The sequence below is a fragment of the Neopsephotus bourkii genome, unplaced genomic scaffold (assembly GCF_033783945.1).
Source record: "Neopsephotus bourkii isolate Nb327-2 ecotype Australia unplaced genomic scaffold, CSIRO-AGI_Nbou_v1 NB_1476, whole genome shotgun sequence".
Taxonomy (NCBI): domain Eukaryota; kingdom Metazoa; phylum Chordata; class Aves; order Psittaciformes; family Psittacidae; genus Neopsephotus; species Neopsephotus bourkii.
In genome coordinates, this window is record NW_026901952.1 from 423,192 (window position 1) to 444,310 (window position 21,119).

The window sequence follows — 21,119 nt, forward strand, 5'->3', positions numbered from 1 at the left end:
AAAGGGTAATGGGTTCAAACATAAACAGGGAAGTTCAGGTTAGATATAACAAAGAAGTTCGTTACTGTGAGGGTGGTGAGGCACTAGAACAGGTTGCCCAAAGAAGTGGGATTAAATGGTTTATCCCTGGCAGTGTTTAAGCCCAGGTTGGATGGGGCTTGGAGCAACCTGGTCTAGTTTGAGGAGACCCTGTGCATGGCAGCAGATTTGGAACTACATGATCTTAAGGTCCTTTCCAACCCTAACCATTCTATGATTCTATGAAATCTAATCAGTGCATTTTTAACATTCTTGCTAAAAAAAAAAAAAAAACAAAAAAACACCAAGCTGCTTCTAGATAAGAAAAATAGCTTATATGAAGTATTAAAAGAAATACCTGACTTTTTTTAAGATCACATATTATTCCTCATATCAATAACTCACTTGCTTTTGTCTAAATACTGGGTACTATATCACTCACACATGCAAACACTTCTCATTTTGGATTCTAAATTCTGATGTTTAAGGTAAAACTGTACTTTATATAATTATATTTTATTTTGGGGCTGTTGGTTGATGAGAAAAATGAACATGAGCCAGCAGTGAGCACTCGCAGCACAGAAAGCTAGCCGTATCCTGGGCTGCATCAAAAGGAGCATAACCAGCAGGTTGAAGGAGGTGATCCTGCCCCTCTACTCTGCTCTTGTGAGACCTCAACTGGAGTATTGTGTTCATTTCTGATGTCCTCAACATAAAAAGGACATGGAACTGTTGGAACAAGTCCAGAGGAGGGAAACGAGGATGATCAGGGGACTGGAGCACCTCCCGTATGAAGATAGGCTGAGAAAGTTGGGGCTGCTCAGCCTGGAGAAGAGAAGGCTGCGTGGAGACCTCATAGCAGCCTTCCAGTATCTGAAGGGGGCCTATAGGGATGCTGGGGAGGGACTCTTCATTAGGGACTGTAGTGACAGGAAAAGGGGTAATGGGTTCAAACCGAAACAGGAGAAGTTTAGATTGGATATAAGGAAGAAGTTCTTTACTGTAAGGCTGGTGAGTCACTGGAATGGGTTACCCAGGGAAGTTGTGAATGCTCCATCCCTGGAGGTGTTCAAGGTCAGGCTGGACAGAGCCTTGGGTGTTATGGTTTAGTGTGAGGTGTCCCTGCCCACGATCTTAAAGTCCTTTCCCACCCTAACGATTCTAAGATTTTATGATTCTATGTATCTTATAGTAAAAGCCTGGAAGAGTAAAGAAACTTGCGTTTATGCCACCAATTCTGATACAAGGCGTATCATATAGTTACGATCGTATAGATCGTAAGATCAGAGTTTTATCTTACCATCTCAGTGAAGGAGTATGACATGCAATCTGATTCTGGTTCACTCTCCTCTTTCCAAATATAACCCAAATGTTCAGCTGCAGTTCTGATTTCTCCCTGCTTTATATCACATTTTTGTAGATGTCACTTTGTGCTGAAGGGTCCAACCCCAGGTACTCAGGGGTTAACTGGAAAGAATCTGACCCTTCAGAGGCATTCAGGCAGATGTATTGAACGGAGAACAGCAACCACAGTCAGCTTTGACTTCATTAAAAGCAAAACTGTGTAAGGATTTAAGTTACATAAAAGTCAGATTTCTACCCATGAAGAACAATTTTGGTTGCGAGTCAAACTTCTTCCCTGCTTTCCTCTGGGAAAAAATTGTGTGGAGAACAGCATCTCACAGGCAGGAGAGTTCCTCCATGGAAGAACATCTCGCACTCATGTGGAAAGTGCCTGGACTGCGTGTTTAAAAAACACATGGTCCAGAGGCTTATGAGCAATACATATATAGAATACAATTACTCAGGACTGAAAACTAAGGTAGAATTCTTCTGTTGTTATTTTCCATCTTAAAACAGCAATGGGAATACGTAATCTCTGCACTAGATGTCACTGTCATCATACTCCCCGTACTTTGCTATAACAGGTTCCTCAAGATGAACTGCTGCACCACCCATTAAGGCAAATGCTGGGTACATCATGCCAGAGCAGTCCACCTTGCACTCATAAAGGCATATCATACTGCCAGCATCGTAAAACCCCACCTTGCCTTTGTCACAGTCAAGGCAGACGCCCAAGCATGAGGGCAGGGGAAGAATTCTGCTCGCTGCATCCTTGGAAGCAGCAGGTGTTGTGGGGATAAAGAACTTCTTCATGCCTAATGTGACCAGTGGGAAAGGCTGTGACGAGTCAAAAAAGGCATCTTCACTCCCACTGTCGTGACCACTGTCTTGCTCGTATCTAGAACAGAAAAACAACCATTCTTCTGTCAGATTCTGAAGTGGGATCAGTGATGTGAACTGGAGAAAACACTTTTGTAAAGATGGGTAACTTCATGCTATCACCTGTCAAACCTTGTGGGGTAGAAATATACATAACCCAGGAGGGAAGATGTATTTGCTAGCTGCAGAACATTTGGGCCACTTCAAACAATTAGCAACAGCTAAACTGTTAACTCCTGACTGTAGGGTCGAGACCACAGAAGGCTTTATTAAGGAGTGGATGTACTCATGTACTAAATGTCCTCATGCTAGGCAATCATTAATGAACCTACAGTTAACGAGTTAACCTAAGAAGAAATACAATGAATATGACTAATCATCACAGATTTACATAATGTTAAATGACACTTGTAAATACATTTAACATCGCTGTTGTCCTGCAAGTTTTCCATGCTGCTGCTTGCTACATTGTCTTTAAAATTCAAAACACAAACCAGTGGTTTAAGGGGATTTTATTTTCTGTTGGATTGCTTCAAGTGGTCTTCATGGAGACTTCCCTGAATCCGTTTCCCAGCTGTTTACTGGATAGCTTGTGGCCAGATTTGTTCAGTCTACATGCTTTTCCCCCTACTTTTGTACCCAGACGAAGACAGACCAGAGAAGCACACGTTATTCTATGCAGACAATCCCTAGCTAGATTTGGTTTTTTTGGCCTGTCTGGGAGGAAGCTGGATGGGGGTCAGCTAAATTTTTCCAGATATTTGTGTGGAAAAAGAAGAAAGAAGTCTGGAAATCAGCTTCTACTCTGTCACTTGGCAAAAAGTCTCCACCCGACTTTAAGCAGCTCAAGACACTGGCATTTTTATGCTTTTGAGATGCTACACAGGAGGAAGCCAGTTTATATTTTAGATTCCTGAAAAACTGAAGAATCCCCCAGGAGCCAGTGTCCCAGCCTGCAGTTCCTAGACACATCCAGGCTTACTGTAACTGAAAACTGGACAGTTTCTTCCAGGTTTGTCCACTGTTCTTTGGCTTGTGCTCAGTATCACTCCATTAACGTAAGTAGAAGACATAGCCTGGGACAAGCCAGTGACTTGGAATCCACCGTGACACAAGCTACAGCAAAGATACACAGATATGCACAATGAACACTGTACCTCTGAATGACTGCCAAACCTAGTATGCTAAGAGAATTAAGGAAGAGTCTTACTACTGATAATTAAGTATTGCTCCAGTCTTGCAACTGCTGCCTTTTTTTCCTACCTTCTTGCTTTAGCTGTCACACCTTGATATCTATAGGAACCCGATTTCTTTCCCAGAAAGAAACAAAGTAGGACTCTGAATAATTAGAAATCTTTGCACTAATAGCATGGGATGAAAAGGACCACCTGCTTACACCATGTCCTTCAAGCCACTTGCCACTGATAAGGTGCACCTTGTATACTAATGGACACCAGATTTCCTCTTTTTCAAAATACATTTCCTTATTTAAAACATGAATTAAAAAAAGAGTCTAAAATTTACCTTGGGCTGATCACATCATGGGTGTTATGGAACATTTTTTGCATCTTGTTGCTAGAGACAACTCCCACTTTCACCAAGTATGAATAGGGTTCCACATGAAAAGCCCAGAAGTGCTTCCCTTTGGTAACTCCAGTGTCACCAATGATGTAATCCAGGGTCGTATAGCATCCAGTCTGCACACGCTCAGATCCCAACAGCAGAGAAAATCCAGCTCTACTTTTCACAGAGGTTCTCCTTGGGTTCAGCAGGAGATGTTCATTGTTGTACCCACATTTGTCATCAAAAAGAAAACTGAAAACTGAAAAAACAGTATCCCAAAAAATTTCCTCTTAGTTAAGTATCTGACCCTCTGTGCTTATAAACTATAACTTATGTCATACTGGTATTAGAATTTCTCATTTTTAAAGGCTGCCAGAAATACCATGAAAGCTAGCACAATCTCAGTATGATACCTACTTAACCTGTTTATGTTTCTAAACATTCATGCAACTGGTAACAGTACAGCAGAACTTTCTGAGCTACTGGAAACTACCTACAGCTTTAAACACCAAAAGACACATATTCAGCACCTTGTGGACATATGAAAACCCAATACCTGGAGCTGGAGGTGTATGTAAAATAACTTCTCGGCTCCAAGCACTACAGATGGACCCTTTATATCCTCGTACTCTGAAGGCATAGCTGCTGTCGTTATCAAGATCAGATATAACTTTGCTCTTGCTGCAAACTTCAATCTCCTGCCACACTGCACTCTCCTCTTCTCTATTAAGCTTATGATATTCAAGAACATACGTATCAGCTCCATCTCTCTTCCCAGGCCATTCCCAACTGATCAGAGCTTTGTTGTACATTCTGCTCTGCAATTCATTTATTTCTGGTATTTCCAGACCTGGAATGACAGACATTCAGGAGAGAAGAAATCAAATACAGATACATACTGGTTTAGAATTAACAATACAAGCCCTTTGTTGAGTGGCTATAGCACTATGTGTTCATGTGTGGGGTATCTAACTCACTCAAAGGGTGCAGATGAGGATATTTGTGTTCATGCACTTAAATACCTTCCTGTTTTTACTTTCAAAGTCGTGTTATTTATTTTTGCTGGCAGCTAAAAAAAAAAAACCAAACCCCCCCCCCCCCCCCAAAATCTACGACCTTATAAAAACCTATTCTTTTCTGTCATGCAAAAAAAAGCTTCTAGGAAAACCTAGTATCAATTAACTACAGTAGTTTGGAAGCCAATGTAAACTGGTACTGAATGCAATGGCATCTTGGCTTCTTTATCAATGCTGAAGCTAGCATTGCTGCCCTGTGGGTTACAGGCACAGAAGGCACAATGCAAGTTACAAGACTGAGCTCTGCAACTGCAGTCTTGCATTGGTTTTACCTCTTTCCAGGTAAGTCCTTAAAGCCATAAGTTGAGAAAAACCTGATGCTCTCACAATTTACCATTGGAATGGAATGTCAAGTCACCAAGGATCAATTCTTGCTTGGCTATGTCCACCACAAAGTCTTCAAAAGTACTTTCAGCTGTGGGCCTGAAACTCTTCAGAGATTCAGTAGCTTTCTGGATTCTGAAAACACAGAAACAGGGGGATGGCAAAAGAGAGAAAAGGGAATTCACATGTGTGCATTCCTTGAAGTAATAAAATCTTAAAAAAGAAAAAAATATATATTTTCATGTACATGTTTACAAGTCACTCAGAAAGCCTGTGTTTCTGGACAGAATTCAAATGCAAAAATTTAAAGGCCTTTTCTGCATCAGTGTAAAGATAAGGCATGGGTAATCTTCAGCTGGCAGAACATTTTAGCAATCTGGGTCATTATGTTCAAAGAACAAAATAGGGGTGAAATGCTAATTGGAGAATGACTGTTAGGATCAAAGAGTTTAAAGCCAGAAGAGACCTGTTATGCTAAGTTACAAATACCTGGTACAATCTCTAAGGAACCAGTCAGTGATCTGAATGTGCTGCCCTTCCACTGCAGAACAAGGCTGGGGGTTAGCAGGACAGAGCTCCTCTAGTGTGCTGCTCCTTAACGCACACTGTAATGTAGTAATTTCTGCTGAATGGTACTGGGATCATCTCCCCAGCCTCTGTAATACAAGGTACTGTATTCACTACTTCGCTAGCAGGTGTCAAAAGAGTATGACTGACCAGACATCCTAGAACAGTATCTGTACCTCAAACAGAAGATAATCAAGATACCTGGCATGAAGTTGTTTTGCTGTTTGAACAAAACAAGATGGATCAGTTTCTTTAAGCACCTCTTGAGCATATCCTACAAGGCCATTATTTTCCAGAAGCCCTTGATATTCTTCTGCTTGTGCTTGCAATTTTTCCAGCCTTAAACTCTTAGAAGCATCAATTGCCCTAAGAGCTGCATATTTCTTCTCTTCCAGGATATGAGATAATTTCTCAAAACTTTGAAATGCTTCTTGTTTAGCTCTTTCACTGTTAAACTAGGAGGGAACAAAAGACACATTAGATTCCACAGCACTGTGGTTGTGTACAGAAACATATTGTTCAAGATACCGTCATAATGTAGTCATCTATTTGACAGACAAGACTAATAAGCTTTGTTATGGTCTTCAGCACTGCAAATGCGACCAGCACTGCACCCAAGCTAGTAAGAATTTACTATTTTAACACAAAGAATTAAGAGCAGGAAAGTACTCCTCTGATTATGCATGGCATTTATCTAAACAGCTCATGGAAAAGCACTATAAAATAGCAGTTTAGTCTGTGAAGTCTGCGTGTCCAAGAGCTACATGCTCTTCCATCTTCCCCAAACACCCTGAACCATGGGTCCAGCCCAGTTTCTCACATATGCCCTCAGAACTGTACGGTCTCCTCTGACTGGATAAAAGGAACCAGAAAGCATGGAGACAACCTTTATCAAGACACAAGCACAGACACAAGCCCCTGCAATTTCTGCCACTGCATTTTCATGCTGCATGTGAGCTCCCAGCTCTGATTTTTCTTCATGGAGGTTTTCCCCTCAAGGCAGATCCTCAAGGCAAACAGACAGCATAAATTGTACAGCACCATGATTACACAAAAGCTGTTAAGCCTAATCCACTTCTCACTACTTAAAGTATCAAATAAGCTTTATTTCAATTAAATTTATAGCAGCACCCAAAATTTAACTTCTGTAAGAATACGTCTGACTCTGTATGCTGCACAAATTTCCCACACTTTCAGGATTAGCTCATGTGCGATTCAGGACTAGCACGAACTGATCAGAAATTGTTTCTCTGTCTAACCGAAAAAAATCCCTAGGTATTTGAAGCATTTCACTGAAAACAATTTGAGTTCCTGCCTTGTCCCTGGAAGGGCCATCCCCAAACAACCACAAGATGCTCTTACTTCTGTTTCTTTCAGCAGCAGATTCAGCTGTGTGATGTGAGCTTTCACCTGGCTCTCCTTACCGATGAGGTACTCAATACCTTTTGAAAGCTTCTCCTGTTAAAATAAAACAGCAAGGTGGAAGCATAAATGTATCCCACCAAAACTGACAACCAGTGCAGGCAGGTCATCCAGTCATTGCTCAGTTTATCTCCTTACACAAGGGACAAAAATCTGTCACCAATTACGAGCAGCAACCCCATGCAGAACTGATCAGTGACGTGTGATAACTGCACACAGACATGAGGCCACTGCTGTGAGCAGAACTGGGAGCAAAGCCTCTGAGGACAAGAGATAACAGCCTCAGCTTGCTTGTATGTTCCTCCTCAGCCACAGCAGTCACCCTCTCTTAGGTAGGAACACGATGGTTCAAGATGTTATTAAAATTTACAGAAAAGCCTCATTAGTTATTAACTCATTTGTAGTAAGAGTTGCTAGAAAAGCGAGTGGTTCAAAGCACAAACTTTTGAGTTTGTCTGCACTTCTTTAGTTGCAAGAGTTAACAGCCATACAGGAAAAGCCCTGCAAACAGGCAAGCAGGCCAAAAGAGCAGAAGGCAGGCAGGGGCTGGTCCTCTTTTTTCCCCCCCTGAAAGCAAGAGCGTTAAGGAAGAAAAGGAGGTAGCTGCAATTATTCTTTACTAACAAAGCAATGTTTGCAAGTCTTCTCTGTTCTACTGTGCTTAGGAAATCAACAGCTGTGCAATTTTAGAAACATACAAGGTAGCAACAAAACCTCATATGCAAATTTTTTAAGAGTGCCTCTAAAGTACCAGCTAACCTAGACTGTCGAGTATTAACTGCTTCAACCTTCTGCATTGATTAGTCCTGCTGTACAGTTGACTAATGTGGAAGCACTTTTAAGGGGTTATGTTTCAAGCTTCATAGAAAATACAGCTTAGTTTCTCAGACCTGCTATGTCACACTAATATATACGTTAACAGATACTGCACAACAGCATGCTTCCTGACTAAACACACATCCTGGATTCCTGCCAGAGGGAGTTTGCTGTTACAGTAGAAGCTCAGTACTCTTTCCCTTCTTAAGGTGACGTCCAACAATATTTACTTTTACCTTTAGGGTTTTGTAGGCAGTGCTCATGGCTGTTACTCTGTGGTTTGCATGACATCCACCCAGTTTACAAAGATGACAAACTGGCCTTCTGCAGATTTCACAGTACATGTTTACCCTCTCCATTTCATGTTCTGGACACATCAAAATCTGGGGGGGAGAAAAAAGGGGAGGAAAAAAAATAAGAGCAGAGGTGTACAGGTGCACTTCCAAAAACTGAGGTGCTAAAAAAGCCATCAAATCAATCACCCCACAGCAGCGTCTGGTTTCTTCAGTGGATTTTTTTATGTTCAATTTATCTTCCACCTTTTATATTTGTCCATGCCAGTGAAAGCCAGCAGATGAATGCATACAACTTCACAAGGTTTATAGTGCGTAAACCTGTAGCAATGCCTGGGCAAACTTCGTGTAGCCTCCATACTGCAATTAATCCTTTGCTAATCCCTGAAGTTGTCTGCATGCCACAAGCTCCCTACACTGTTCTTCACAGCTGTAATTGTAAATGCAATATATAGCACACCCTTTCAAATTTGACCATGTCCACAACAAGATCTCTTGAAACAGCTATGAACCGTTTGTTAAAGCAAGAGCTGACATAATACTGCCATCATCTAAGTTTAAGCAAGACTGATCAGTCACATAGCCATTAATCTCAGAGCAACAAACAAAATGCAGCCACCGTGACCAGTCACAGCCATTTTAAAGACAAAAGGCCCCAGGGTTGCTATTTTTCTGTCTTTCTTTAGTTATTCCTCCTTAGCACTAATTCCAGCATCAGTTTGAACAGCATTGTGAAAAACTGGTGTTTACTAAAAATCATCTTTCAAAGACTAAGTATCTTGAAATAACTACTCTAAGGGGGGAAAAACAATTGCTGCTCAACTCCAAACTCAAGCAACAGATAAAACCATCTAAAGTGAGGGAGAGGGAGTGTTAGAAAAACCTAAACCTTTGCCTCATCCCAGAACACTAAAAAGAATATCTGACTCTGTCTCCTCAATGTTAACCAAAGAAGAGCTCTTGATAAAGCTGTTCAGTTTCAAGTCAAGGAGAAGAGTGACACGGGAGTGTCAGTAGTCAAGCTTTAAAAGTATAATCTTTTATCACACCCCTTCAAAAAACCCCCCTGCACCACCAAAAAAAAAAAAAAAAAAAAAAAGAGCCACAAACAGCAAAGGGCACTGAAACAGAAAATTTTGAGTAGCATAGATACGGACACAGTAAGCTAAAACTGCAAACCATTTCAAGCCTGAAATGTTATCATAGGCTTGTGCTTTCCACAGCAGTGCATAGTGACACCTAACAGAAGCCATGCATTTTTATTCGCTTCATCATATAAGCAAGAGTTACAGCCTGCAAGCTAAAGATAGAAGAGATCAGCAGATTACCTAGTTTAGCTCTTTAAAATTTCAAGATCAGCCCACTACGTGCTTCTCCTATCCCCACCACACATTACAAAGTGTTCTTCAATCTGGCTGTAAATTCAAGTGATGACTGGGAATATCGTTTGGGAGACCAGCAAATACTCTCTGCATTCAGTTCAGGTCTTAGCGATGCAGTGCAGTGAAAAAATGCACTTTTCTTTCTAATAAGTTTGAGGGGTTTTGTTTGTTTTTAAACAGTGCATGTGTCTTAACGTGATTTAAAAAGCTAATTACACACAGTTGATACATCAGGATGATCTAAACTACTTTTCCCTCCTTTGCTCTACTTCAGCAGAGTTCAGATACTGACTTTTAAACCCAAATTAGTCTGTATGTAGGCATGCAGAATTCCTTTAAGTAAGAATGTTGCAGCAGTGAGGACTTAGATATCATAGAAGCAAAGTTTTAAGGTACTCTACTGCATTTTAGATTAGGAACTGGAAGACAACATGCACACTTTCAGCTTACTTGTTTATCCAACATACAGACATTTCACAAAGATAGCTGTGTGCTAGCACATATTAAAGCACGTAAAGCACAGGCGTGTTCTTAACTGTAATTAAGGTGTTAGACTTAAAAAAAACAGCACTAAGTGGACTTCTGGATGTTCACTGTCAGCTCCCTAACTTTCGAGGTTCAAATTTTTCCAGCCTCAGAATAAAGGTACGTCACTAGTTAAGTTATGCATTGCACATTAATCAAATTTACTTAATTTAATCAAAATGAATCAGGACTCCTTGAACATCAGCATTTCCGACATATGTGCAACCCCCAGTGAGGTCACTGGCCACCAGCACACAGAGTGGTCAGACATTAAGATCTACACTGGTCCCTTGCTAGGCACATGGCAGCTGTGACAATTCCTCATGTCATGTAATTAAATTGAGCAGGGCGTTGCCACATTCTGCACAACACTCAGCAGAAGAGACAAAGGTAACTGCACTTTTTAAATATTCTTTTCCGTCCAAATGCAGCAACAGCAACAGCAACAGCACTGTGTAAAGCAGAAAACTGCCCATTACACTTCTCTCTTCTGCTACAGCTTAAGGAAAAGAAAAAAACAACAGTGTGAAACCAGCAGAGATCTAAACTGCACCTTTTGCTATTGCTAGACGCAAGGAAGGAGGAGAGGAAGAAGATGCTTTGTGGTAGATCAAACTCAGGCACAGAACATCCAAAGGGAACCTGCATTAATGGGGTAGGGGAGGCCAATTGTGTTGGGGTTTTTAAGCTTACCCACCCAGGCATCCTCCTTAACTTGACTTCTACCAAAAATTACTGCCACTCTAGATGTTCAAGATCATCAAGTCTTCCAAAAAAAAGAAAAAAAGGATTCAAATCACAAATACCACAATCCATTCTCCAAAATTAAAAACAAACAAACAAACAAACAAAACAACAAAAACCCAAACAAAACAAAAAAAAAACACAAAAAAAACTCCAAAAAGAACAAAATAATAAATTCTTATTTTTAGGGTCCCCTACAAATATTTTCTCAATGTCATTTCCAACAACAACCACTTGAGCATCAAGACTAACAAAGGCATATGGTGCACTCGATAAATAACAGCAGTAAATCCTAAAGAGCATCAACTGTTGCACAGATACACCTGAAGCTCTATGTATGTAAACGCTGCAACGCAAATCCTGTAAGATATGGTATACTTACCTTGGGTCTGAAGTTGGTAGTTGGTCCAACATATTCATGCTGGGCTTTCACAGTTCCCCAAGGATGGTGTATTTTGAAGCATTCATTACAATAGCTTGCACTGCAGTCCATGCAGCTCTTTGTAGACTCTTGAGGTGGAGGTTTGCAGAAATCACACATAATAGCAATGGCTGCCCTGGCTGCCTGTCTGTATCTTTCCACAATGGTTTCCAAAGTAAAGTTACGAAATAAGCCATTGATGCCACGTTCTCCGAGATCAATATCCTGCTGGCATCCCGGACAAGGAAACAGGCTAGATCTAGGTGTCAGTGAATTGCGCTTTCTGCCTGGGTAGACACCTGATTTAGGAGTAGCATAAACAGAAGATGTTTAAATGGAGAAGCACAGGAATTTATGAACCAATTCCAAACTATCAAAGCACAGTGTCCAAAACACTACATTACCAATTCATATGCAGTCTGCCAAGCCAAAGAAAATACATTTACCATAACAAGTTAGTGAAATGTCTGAGTCCAAGGGACATTATAAAGTACTACTCTTAAATTAATTCTGTGGTAAGCTTAATTTAGCTATTCCAATCCTGTCTTTGTCTAGTTTTAGATACATTCAAACTGCAGCCTTTCAAAATGCTGAACACAGAACCTTCAGAAAAATTTTAGCTTTAGGCTAACTGGCTGGCCATAGAGAGAGCAACAGCTTTGTAACAGAGTGAAGTAAAAGACGCTTATTCCCAGAGTGAAACTAATTATTCCCAGACAAACATAGCAAACTTTGAGCTCCCTAAAGCTTGCTCCCTAAAGCAACCTAAACCTGGGTTGAATTTATCTGTCTCAATCCAAGAAACATCATTAAAAAGCAAACACCCCCCCCCAAAAAAAAAAAAAAAAAAACAAACCAAAAACCCAACAGTCCCCCAAAACAAAAAAAAAATAATCAAACTCAAGAAGGAAAACGAGAACTAGATATTACCAGCATGACATCTCAGCCAAAAAACAGGCAGAGGCTGACTTGACTCTTGCTGAATGGCCTTGATAAAACCCAAAACACCAAAGGGAATGTTGAGATGGTTATGTCTAGAAGATTCTTCTACCTTGAACTGGGGAACCACAGATCTGCAGTTACATAGGGTGTTACATCTCTCTGCATTTCAAAAGGAACAGCAGAGAAGCTGCACTCCTACCAGCTATGAAAAATTTCCCCTCCTATCCAAACTAAAGTGATCAAAGGCTCAAGTAAAGCTGCAAGCCTGAGGAGCCTTTGGAGCCTAATCAAGGGGATGGCTCACAAACCCAAAGCTATTTACAGGGTAATGATCTTGAGGCTATCAAACAGGGAGGGCATTCCACACATGAACTCAAGGAGCACAGCTGTGCCTTTATGTATTTCTGAAGCAAGCTGGGTGAGTGTTAAGGCTTGACATGCATCCTCTCAGCTTCCTCTGACAAAGAAACAAATGAAAAAAAACCCATCTTCTGTAGCTGGAGTGTGGTTTTAAGACCACTTTGAGAGGACTGCATGGTGTTATACCTAATGTTGTTATACCTAACAGATTCGTAAATTGAGGCATGACTTTAAGCTGAATTCTCTGGGTTGAAATTGATTCTTCTTCATCTGTGTTTAGCCAGTATCTTATCAGAAATGATGATGCTTCATCTCTTTTTGAAGTGTCCTTTGGTACTACTCAGAAGACACTTGCTTTGTGCCACTTCTCTGGCTGCTTAACACAACAATCTGAAACCTCCCTTCCTCTCATGTCTAGCATGTGCCCTCCTATCCAGTCTCTGTAAAAAAACAAACAAAAAAAATCTAACAAGAAAACAAACCACCACACAAAAAGGAAAAAATAAACAAACAAACAAACAACCCCAAACCACCCACAAACCAGTACTCCTGTAAGGAACCAGTTCCTTCAAGTACCTTTCAAATGTGCCCCATAGTAGTTATGCATGACTGTCACTCAAGAAGTAACAACCAGAGCATGAGCAAATGCATACAAGCTGGCAGTCCCCAACCTCGCTGGTCTCATGCCTTTCTGTTGGTTCTGACTGGACAAACTGGACTGCATTTACAGAACAGTATGGGGGGCACAAGGAACCGGCATACAACTCTCTGGCTAAGGGAAGCAGAGATTTTGGTTTAGTACTTACTTGAACTGAATTAATTGCCCAACTGCACATCCTGCAGTACCTGTAACTTCACATACATAGCAACACACACATGCAATGCACAGCAACAGCAGTGAAACACAAAACTATATTTCCGTATTTCCAATGTATGCTCCATGCTAGCACAGCACACAAGAACACAGAGAGATCTTCTTCACAGACTTCTACAATGGCCTAACCAGAGATGATTTCACATGCAGTGCCATGCTGTCACCAACTACAGAAAGCAACCCAGAACACTTATATTTGCAAAAACTAATAAAATAATGATACAGTGTCATATGTACAGGGACTGCCTACAACCAGTATGCTATAGCAGAAAGCAAGCAAAGACAAAGCAAGACAGCAAAAGAAAAAAACATGGTTGCAGTGGTCAAGTTTAGCAATATAATCTGAAGTTTGTATCCAGCAGCATGCTTTTCAAGTCTGGTTCAAGCGGTTCAAACACGGAAGGGGCATTTGTTAAACAAAAGGTGAGTTCAGTAGCATTTTAATGGAGGCCTTCCATTCTGCCCCTAGTACAACAAAAACGTGGCAGACCAGTTGTAAGCTCTGCAACTGGTGACACTGCTTACAGAAAGCAACCCAGTACCAAGGAAGTCCTGTGTACCTTCAGATGTCTCATCCCTTTTCACTGACAGCACTCAACTAAGGTTTCTCCGCACCCTGTTCTAAACCATGGAAGTTTACTTGCTAAGCTCCTCAGTATTCTCTGCCAACTAAATTCTCACAGTATGGAAACATCCTCTTTTTTGCCTAGTAAGTGTCGTAATATTAACTAACATGCAGTAAGAATTAGTCTGCTTTCTGCTTATAGGATTTCTACACTCATATTAAAAAAAAAAAACAAAATTATTTCTTCAGCAGTGCTTAGAGTACTATCTTTCTTATCTGCCTTATGTCCAGTTTCCTAAAACTGAATTTGCTTATATACAAAGCAGAACGGCAACCCATGGATTTTGTAGTCATATTAGCTGTGCAGATCAGAGAAATTTAGGTTCTCACTACATTCTTTTTTACAGTTGGCCAATCTGGTTTACAACATACAAGTACGAAATTTGTGAAATCATCAGGAATCCTCAAAGGAAATTTTCTGCTGTGGTTTGCAAACAGACTGCTCCACTTGCACTGAACAGCTCAATCACTAACTAAAAAAATTAGCGCAAGGTATGCTCCTGCTTAGACTCTAAACTCAAATACTGCAATAGAGATGGCAGACTAAAGTCAAAGAACAATCTTAAGTATGTCTTTTAAAGACAGCATTTAAAAAAATCTTCCAGAGAAGTTATACCAACACTTAAAATGTTGAAAAGCCCAATCTCTAGCTGATTGTTTGCAAAGGGGTAAGACATCTTAAAGATAAAATTGTGTTTTTCAAGTAAGCAGGATCACCAGAATTCTACGGTTAGGGAAGACATGGAAGTTAAATAGGTGAGAATTAAATAAATAAATAAATAAATATTTTAAAAGTCAACTGGATTCTCATGTAAGTTTTTAAAAATATATTAATGCATATTGCCACCTTCCCCCTCCCCCCCCCCCCCCCCCAGTTACTATTTTTTGGAATGATTTTCAGGAAGAAAGAAAAGGCATCTAACAAACATGAGGTAAGTCATTAGCTGTAAAATGTCATTTTTCAGACACTTATCTTCCACAAATCAAGGGTGCTTTCTGCAAAAAGAGCAAATAAGGACAGCTTCCCAAGAGCTCTGATGGTGTCCTACAGTATCTTTGTTTTATGACACTTTCAGTCTTCAACTGAGGCAATTCAACCTTCTTCCCATTTCCTGTCCTCCACCGAGTGTGAAGTTCAGGTTTGTGTTTAGTTCAGTTCATGTCTTTCTCGAAGGACACAGTATTTTTATGGATTGCTTGTGTGCCTGCCAATATTATGGCAACCTGGAGCTTTGTGGGGATTTCTGCCACTTTTGACAGAGCATCCCATCAAAACAAAGAAATATTAACAAGCCCATGCAGTGGCTGAAATGCTCAGACTAGCTCAGTTTTGGAAAGATGTATTTAAACCAGAGACACTGGCTATCCTTCCACCCTATTGTGTCGCTAAGCACACCAAACATCACAATTTAAAATATGTAGGTTTTCACATATATGCATATGCCATGCTAAATTGCCAGATCCAGAGCTACTATTCAGATTAACACAGTACAAATTTCAGTCTGCTTTTTTATCAAATTTATCAGGCTCAGATACAATGAAGAACCAGTATTATCTTCCATTTAAAAGCTATGGCCAACCACAAGCTCTCGATGTTATAAAGACTGATTCAATAACTATACTTCATTACCAATAAGCCAGCAGTTTCACTGGAACTTGACCATATAAACTCCTGAAAATTAAAAGGCATGGGGCAGGGGGGTGACTGTTGGGGTTTTATTTTTAAAGGGAAGAGAGAATACGTGGTTTTGCACCCATCAATGTATGTTCAGACACAAGAGAAATAAAAATATAATTCAACTCCTAACTGAATTCCAGTCCAGTTGACCTTTAAGTCAGTGTTAAACAGAATGAAAAGCTTTCCTTATAGAAGTCCTTTGCTGTACCTTTGCTCACTGCAAAAGCAATTTTGTGGACATGACCACTGACAAAAAGCTATACGCTAACCAACAGTATTTAACTTGAGATCTAAATGCTAGACTACCTCTAGCCAATACAAGAAAGAAAGCACTTCTACCTCTCCACCCAAAAGACCTCCTCTGTGAAGCTGTGAACAATGAACAGAAAGCCATTTAGAAACCCAAAAATGAGATATACCACTGGTTTACAATGGTTTAAATAAAAAGCATCAACTGTTTTCTCTCCTGTGGCTGTTAAAACTCCTGCAGGGCTGAAAGGAAAGAATGTTTAATTCCCTAGGAGGTGAAACAATTGTAGTATTTAAGCAGAACAGAAAAAGGGAGAAAGAAGAGACTTGGGCTAGGGCGCAGGGAGAGGTATTTCTGACATTCTGTTTCTGCATTGTCCATCTGCACAAGTGTCACCATAACCACATTACACTCTTTAACTACACCAAGACTGTAATTAAACTAAGATTACAGAAAATGGATGAGCAATAAGAAATAGCCTTTATTTTCATTTTATATGCAACATACTTTTTTTTTATCAAAAATTATTTTATATACAACATAAACAGTGGGTTGGTTTGTTGGGTTTTATTTTAACCAACACATTAGATTTGAAGAAGCACATATAGTCCCTTTCAACTGAGAAATGGAGAGTTTTTACATTAAAATAAATTGTATTTGTAAATGTGAGATCTGTGTTCACAGCAAATACAAAACATGGACAAGTTTCTTCTGGCATCATAAGAATATAAATGCCAAAATCATTTTAAATAGATGATACTCCTCATGGAGATAGTAGGGATCCCCTTAAGTGGGAAAAAAGAAAAAACCCACAACAGGAAGTTGTCATATACATTTTCAAGTATAACAGTGTTTTGGCAGTAACATGCCCTGCACAAGCCTACCAGAAATTCTAGTGGGTTTTTTGTTCTATGTGAGGCCCCACTTTGGATGTTTCCTGTACTTTTCCTCTCTTAAGGAGCTGTTTTATTTCAAATCCCCTGAGTATCATAAAACGAATTAATTGAGGCAATGCACACTGTGGGTGCTTCAGATGCAGGACAAGAACTGTAGAAATATAAATTGTGAGCTGTTTGAACATTACTGGTACCAAATGTCTGAGCACAAATCTCACACCCCACATAGCAAGGGAACTCTGGCTGCAACATCAGAAGTGAACACAGTTGAACCTGACTATCCAAATACATTCTTTAAAGCTCCCATTTCCATATGTTTTCCAGTTTGCAAATGTGAACTGTCTGAGATGATAATTTTCCTGTGGTGTGCATCTGCCCAACACTCTTTGAGGGAAGAGAGGGAAGCCCGTTATTTTCATGTCTCAACCTTCTCTTGCTACTACTCATCAACAGGTATGAAGTCTTTAGGAAAGCATTAATCTCCCCCAACTAGTAGGTCTGATGAGAAGATGACACAGATAACTTCAGATCAGTTGCTGGGATGGCAGGCTACTGTGGATTCAAAGATTACAACCCCAACAACAATTCGCATGCACGTATCTCATGGCAGGCAGGAACACCATGGATAGGTCTATGATTCTATGACTCTAACAGCAGCCAATAACTATGGCAGCACCGCAAACTGAAACTGCATTATCTTGAAATATTTAAATGCCAGGTTCTCAAGGGAGCATGGCCTCCTTTGAGCACAGGGCACACTGACCCACGGCACCATGTGCAGGACATATTACTCTAGATCACTGCCTGAATGAGAGCAAGATGAGCAGCTTCTGATGGGAGATAAAGCATTACCTCCTCACTTATGCTGCAGAAGGCAGCATGGGGGCTTCTCCCCACAGGCAGCCTGTCCAATTCTCCCACACTCCACAAGCCACAGCCTTCACAGGGAGGTCAGGCTGCCCACAGTAGATCTACCACTCCCTAACTACTCTGATGTTCACGTTGTAAAAACATAAATCTGTGGAAGCCAGGAATGATGTCAGTTATGCATCCATACCATGCCAAAACATTATGCTTATTGAGGAAAAAGGGAATAGGCTTGGATCTGGGAGAAGGCAGGCACCAGTAGGCTCTATTCATTCAAGTGTCACGTAACACTGCAGTTAGAAAACAGCTGACATGTATGCAGAGCTAAACAGTGGCTGTGGGACTGCGCACCCCACATCCATAAAATAGGACTGTAATGCAGATAACTAGCCATTTAGTTTGGGGATTCGCGCAAATCCTGTAAGCTTCAACCAGCCCTGCTACAGCAAGCACAACATTCACTCATCAAACTGATTTGGAAGAGTACCAGTATTAACAACTGAGGAGTTGTATAAGAGAAGCGGAGGAAATAAAACATCTGAACTCTGGAAGCTGGGAAGATGAATGTTAGTAATATGGGAAATGCAAGATACAGCTTTAGAGTTTGTCTTGTGGACAACTTATCCAGAGCATTGCGGAGTCTGGTTTTAAAGGGGATAATTATGTCAGAAGGAAGCGTAAAGGCCAAGATCACATTTCTTTCAAGAAGTACAGCATGCAGAAAGCACTTTCAATTTATCTATGTAAAAACAGATCACCTTATCCATAGATTATACAGACAGCTGTAAGAATATTTCTAGTGTGAACCCACAATGAGTGTGAGCCTGACAGCCAAGCACTCCTTTGAGCAGACCATGCTGAAGGAGACTGTTGGTACAGTTTTCTTACAGTCATTTGTCCCCAGTTCCGCAATGAACATCATCTATGGAAAATTATTTACTGTAAGCATAATGAAACAGGTGGGACAAAACTACCATGTGCACAGTCTGCAGGAGGCTCAGATGGAAGCTGGCACTAATGAATTCAGGCTGGCTGAAACCTGAGAGAATCACCTCAACAGTACTACTGATAGGCAATAAAACTGCTGAAATCTGCATCTCAACACTACTGAATGTAACTGAAACACAGGAACAAAACCACACAATGGTCACAGAGATTTACAGGATGCCACAAAGACAAATATATTATCTACAAAATAAAGTGAATTGTCCTTGAAAATATCCCCATTGTTCTTGCCACAGAATGGATAAGACTTGCACTATCTCTAAGTCATCATCTCTTTAACTGCCTCAGACATTTTACCAGTGCAGATAACATTCAGCTCAAGTCAGTCCAATACATTAAGTTAGGAAAACGCACAAAAAGCCTGACACATACCTGATCTACTAATCCTGTCAACTCGGTCCATGCTAGAACAGATTTTAATTCGAGGGCTACTCTGATTAGAGGATTCGGAACCTCCATCAGCAAAAGAGTCTTCAAATGCAAATAGTATTTCTTTTACACACTTGTGACAGATACTGTGCTGGCAAGGAAGGATCAGCGGATGGGTGAATAATTCCTTGCATGCTGGGCAGATGAGCTCTCTTTCAAATCCCTTAATGGCAACCTTCATGACAGAGAGAGGGAGAAACAAATGTAAGAACAGAGAACATGAGCCAGCATGGCACAGCTGTCTGTCACCAAACCCCAGCTCTGCTGAATAATCGCTGCACAGTTCTAGCTGGTTTGAAGCACTCCTCCAGTTAACCCTGCAAACAAATATAAATTAACATTTATGAGAGCACTGACAACATTCATTTCAACTGAAACAAAAGCTGCCACTAGGAAAATTCAGTTCATCTTTAGGTCATGTCTGCATTGCAGGGAAAGAAAAAGAAGAGGGGAGTAGTCTTAATTCCACCCAAGGACCAAGTGAGATGAAATCAACCATACTTCCTAACAATAGGAATACAATACAATAGGAATATGCTTAATTCTGCTTGCTCACCTGCTTTTCAAGAAGCAAGAAAAAAGAAGAAAAAAAGAAATAAACTGTCAGGCTGGTTCAACAGCAGGCTTCCCTGCCCTATAACTCACATTTAAGGAGACACTATTCTGACTTCATTTGGCTAGTAGCTCGAGTCAGGAACATTATTTGTTTGTTTGTTTGTTTGTTTGTTTGACACACAAAGACCCGCCTGTGCACCAGTGCAGCTCTTCGCCAAGTTAACGACTCCACAGCCGCCTGGCGCTGGCTCCCGGGCCTGAACCCACCGGCACCTCCTCGCCGCGGCACTGGCCCGTGTCCGCGACTGTCCAACCCGCCGTCTAACTACACCACATATATGCACGGGAATGAAACCCTGCGCGCACCGAGCCCCGGCTGAAGGTCCCCGTGCGAGCCATGCCCGCTGCCCCACAACGCGGACTGCCGTCGGGACCGCTCTAGCCGGACGGGGACAGGGCAAACACACCCCTACCCCACTGTCAGCTCTCACCGCGCTTTCCTGCCGGTCGCCCTCCATCCCCACGCCTCCTCCTCCTGGCGATTCCGCGGCTGCAGCTGCCATCCTGAAAGGACGCCCTCCGCCTCGACGGAGGCGGGGAGGCAATGCCGTGCTCTGGGGCGGGGCCAGAGGCAACGCCCAGCTCACAATGGCGAGCAGCACCTGGCACCGGCGGCGCCACTTCCGCAGCGGGGGAGGGTCCGGCAGGGGGCAGCGCGGTGCAAAGCCTGCGAGAGCCGCTGCTGGTCTCACTCCGCTTCCGTCTTCGCAGCGGCGGGGAGTGAGCAGAGTCCTAGAGTCCTAGACTCACAGAATGGTTTGGGTTGGAAAGGACCTTAAGATCACCTACTTCCAAACCCCCTGCAATGGAAGGGACACCTCGCACTAGACCATGTCGGCTAAGGTCTCCACGCAGCCTTCCCTTCTCCAGGATGAACAGCCCCAGCTTTCTCAGGCTGTCTTCATACAGGAGGGAAACTTGGAGGGAAAACGGACAGTAGCCTAATGCTACACAACGGACAGACATTTAGTGAATTAAAGTGGATGGAGCCTGGACTACATGAATGATGAAATGCTATAAGTTTGACAAACCCTAAATTTGACCTATTCACCTGTTTGAAAGACTAACATACGCATAAGATCCTTTCTCTGCTCAGAATTACTCTTTCAATATGAGTCAATAAAACAAACACACTTGGAATGGCTTATTTTGGTTTTGGCCATTATTTTACATCTGGGATTCAGTGGCCTGAACATGAAATTTG

The 21,119-nt window shown here is 41.4% G+C and overlaps 1 protein-coding gene across 3 annotated transcripts; it reads right to left on the reverse strand.

The window, feature by feature from the left end:
- Window positions 1–1,836: 1,836 nt before the first annotated feature.
- TRIM36 (tripartite motif containing 36) lies at window positions 1,837–20,446 on the reverse strand. Of its 3 annotated transcripts, none has more exons than XM_061369123.1 (10): window positions 20,347–20,446; window positions 19,244–19,475; window positions 11,336–11,673; window positions 8,246–8,392; window positions 7,134–7,229; window positions 5,973–6,226; window positions 5,215–5,339; window positions 4,361–4,654; window positions 3,766–4,063; window positions 1,837–2,260 (listed from the first exon to the last, which is right to left on the reverse strand). In XM_061369123.1, exons 1-10 carry the CDS (start codon window positions 20,416–20,418, stop codon window positions 1,903–1,905), a joined length of 2,214 nt encoding a protein of 737 aa, XP_061225107.1. In that variant the 5' UTR covers window positions 20,419–20,446; the 3' UTR covers window positions 1,837–1,902. The 3 variants fall into 3 exon arrangements, with proteins under 3 accessions (XP_061225107.1, XP_061225106.1, XP_061225108.1); XM_061369122.1 differs by having other exon boundaries at window positions 20,329–20,433; XM_061369124.1 differs by lacking the exon at window positions 1,837–2,260 and adding an exon at window positions 2,690–3,357 and having other exon boundaries at window positions 20,329–20,433.
- Window positions 20,447–21,119: the final 673 nt, after the last annotated feature.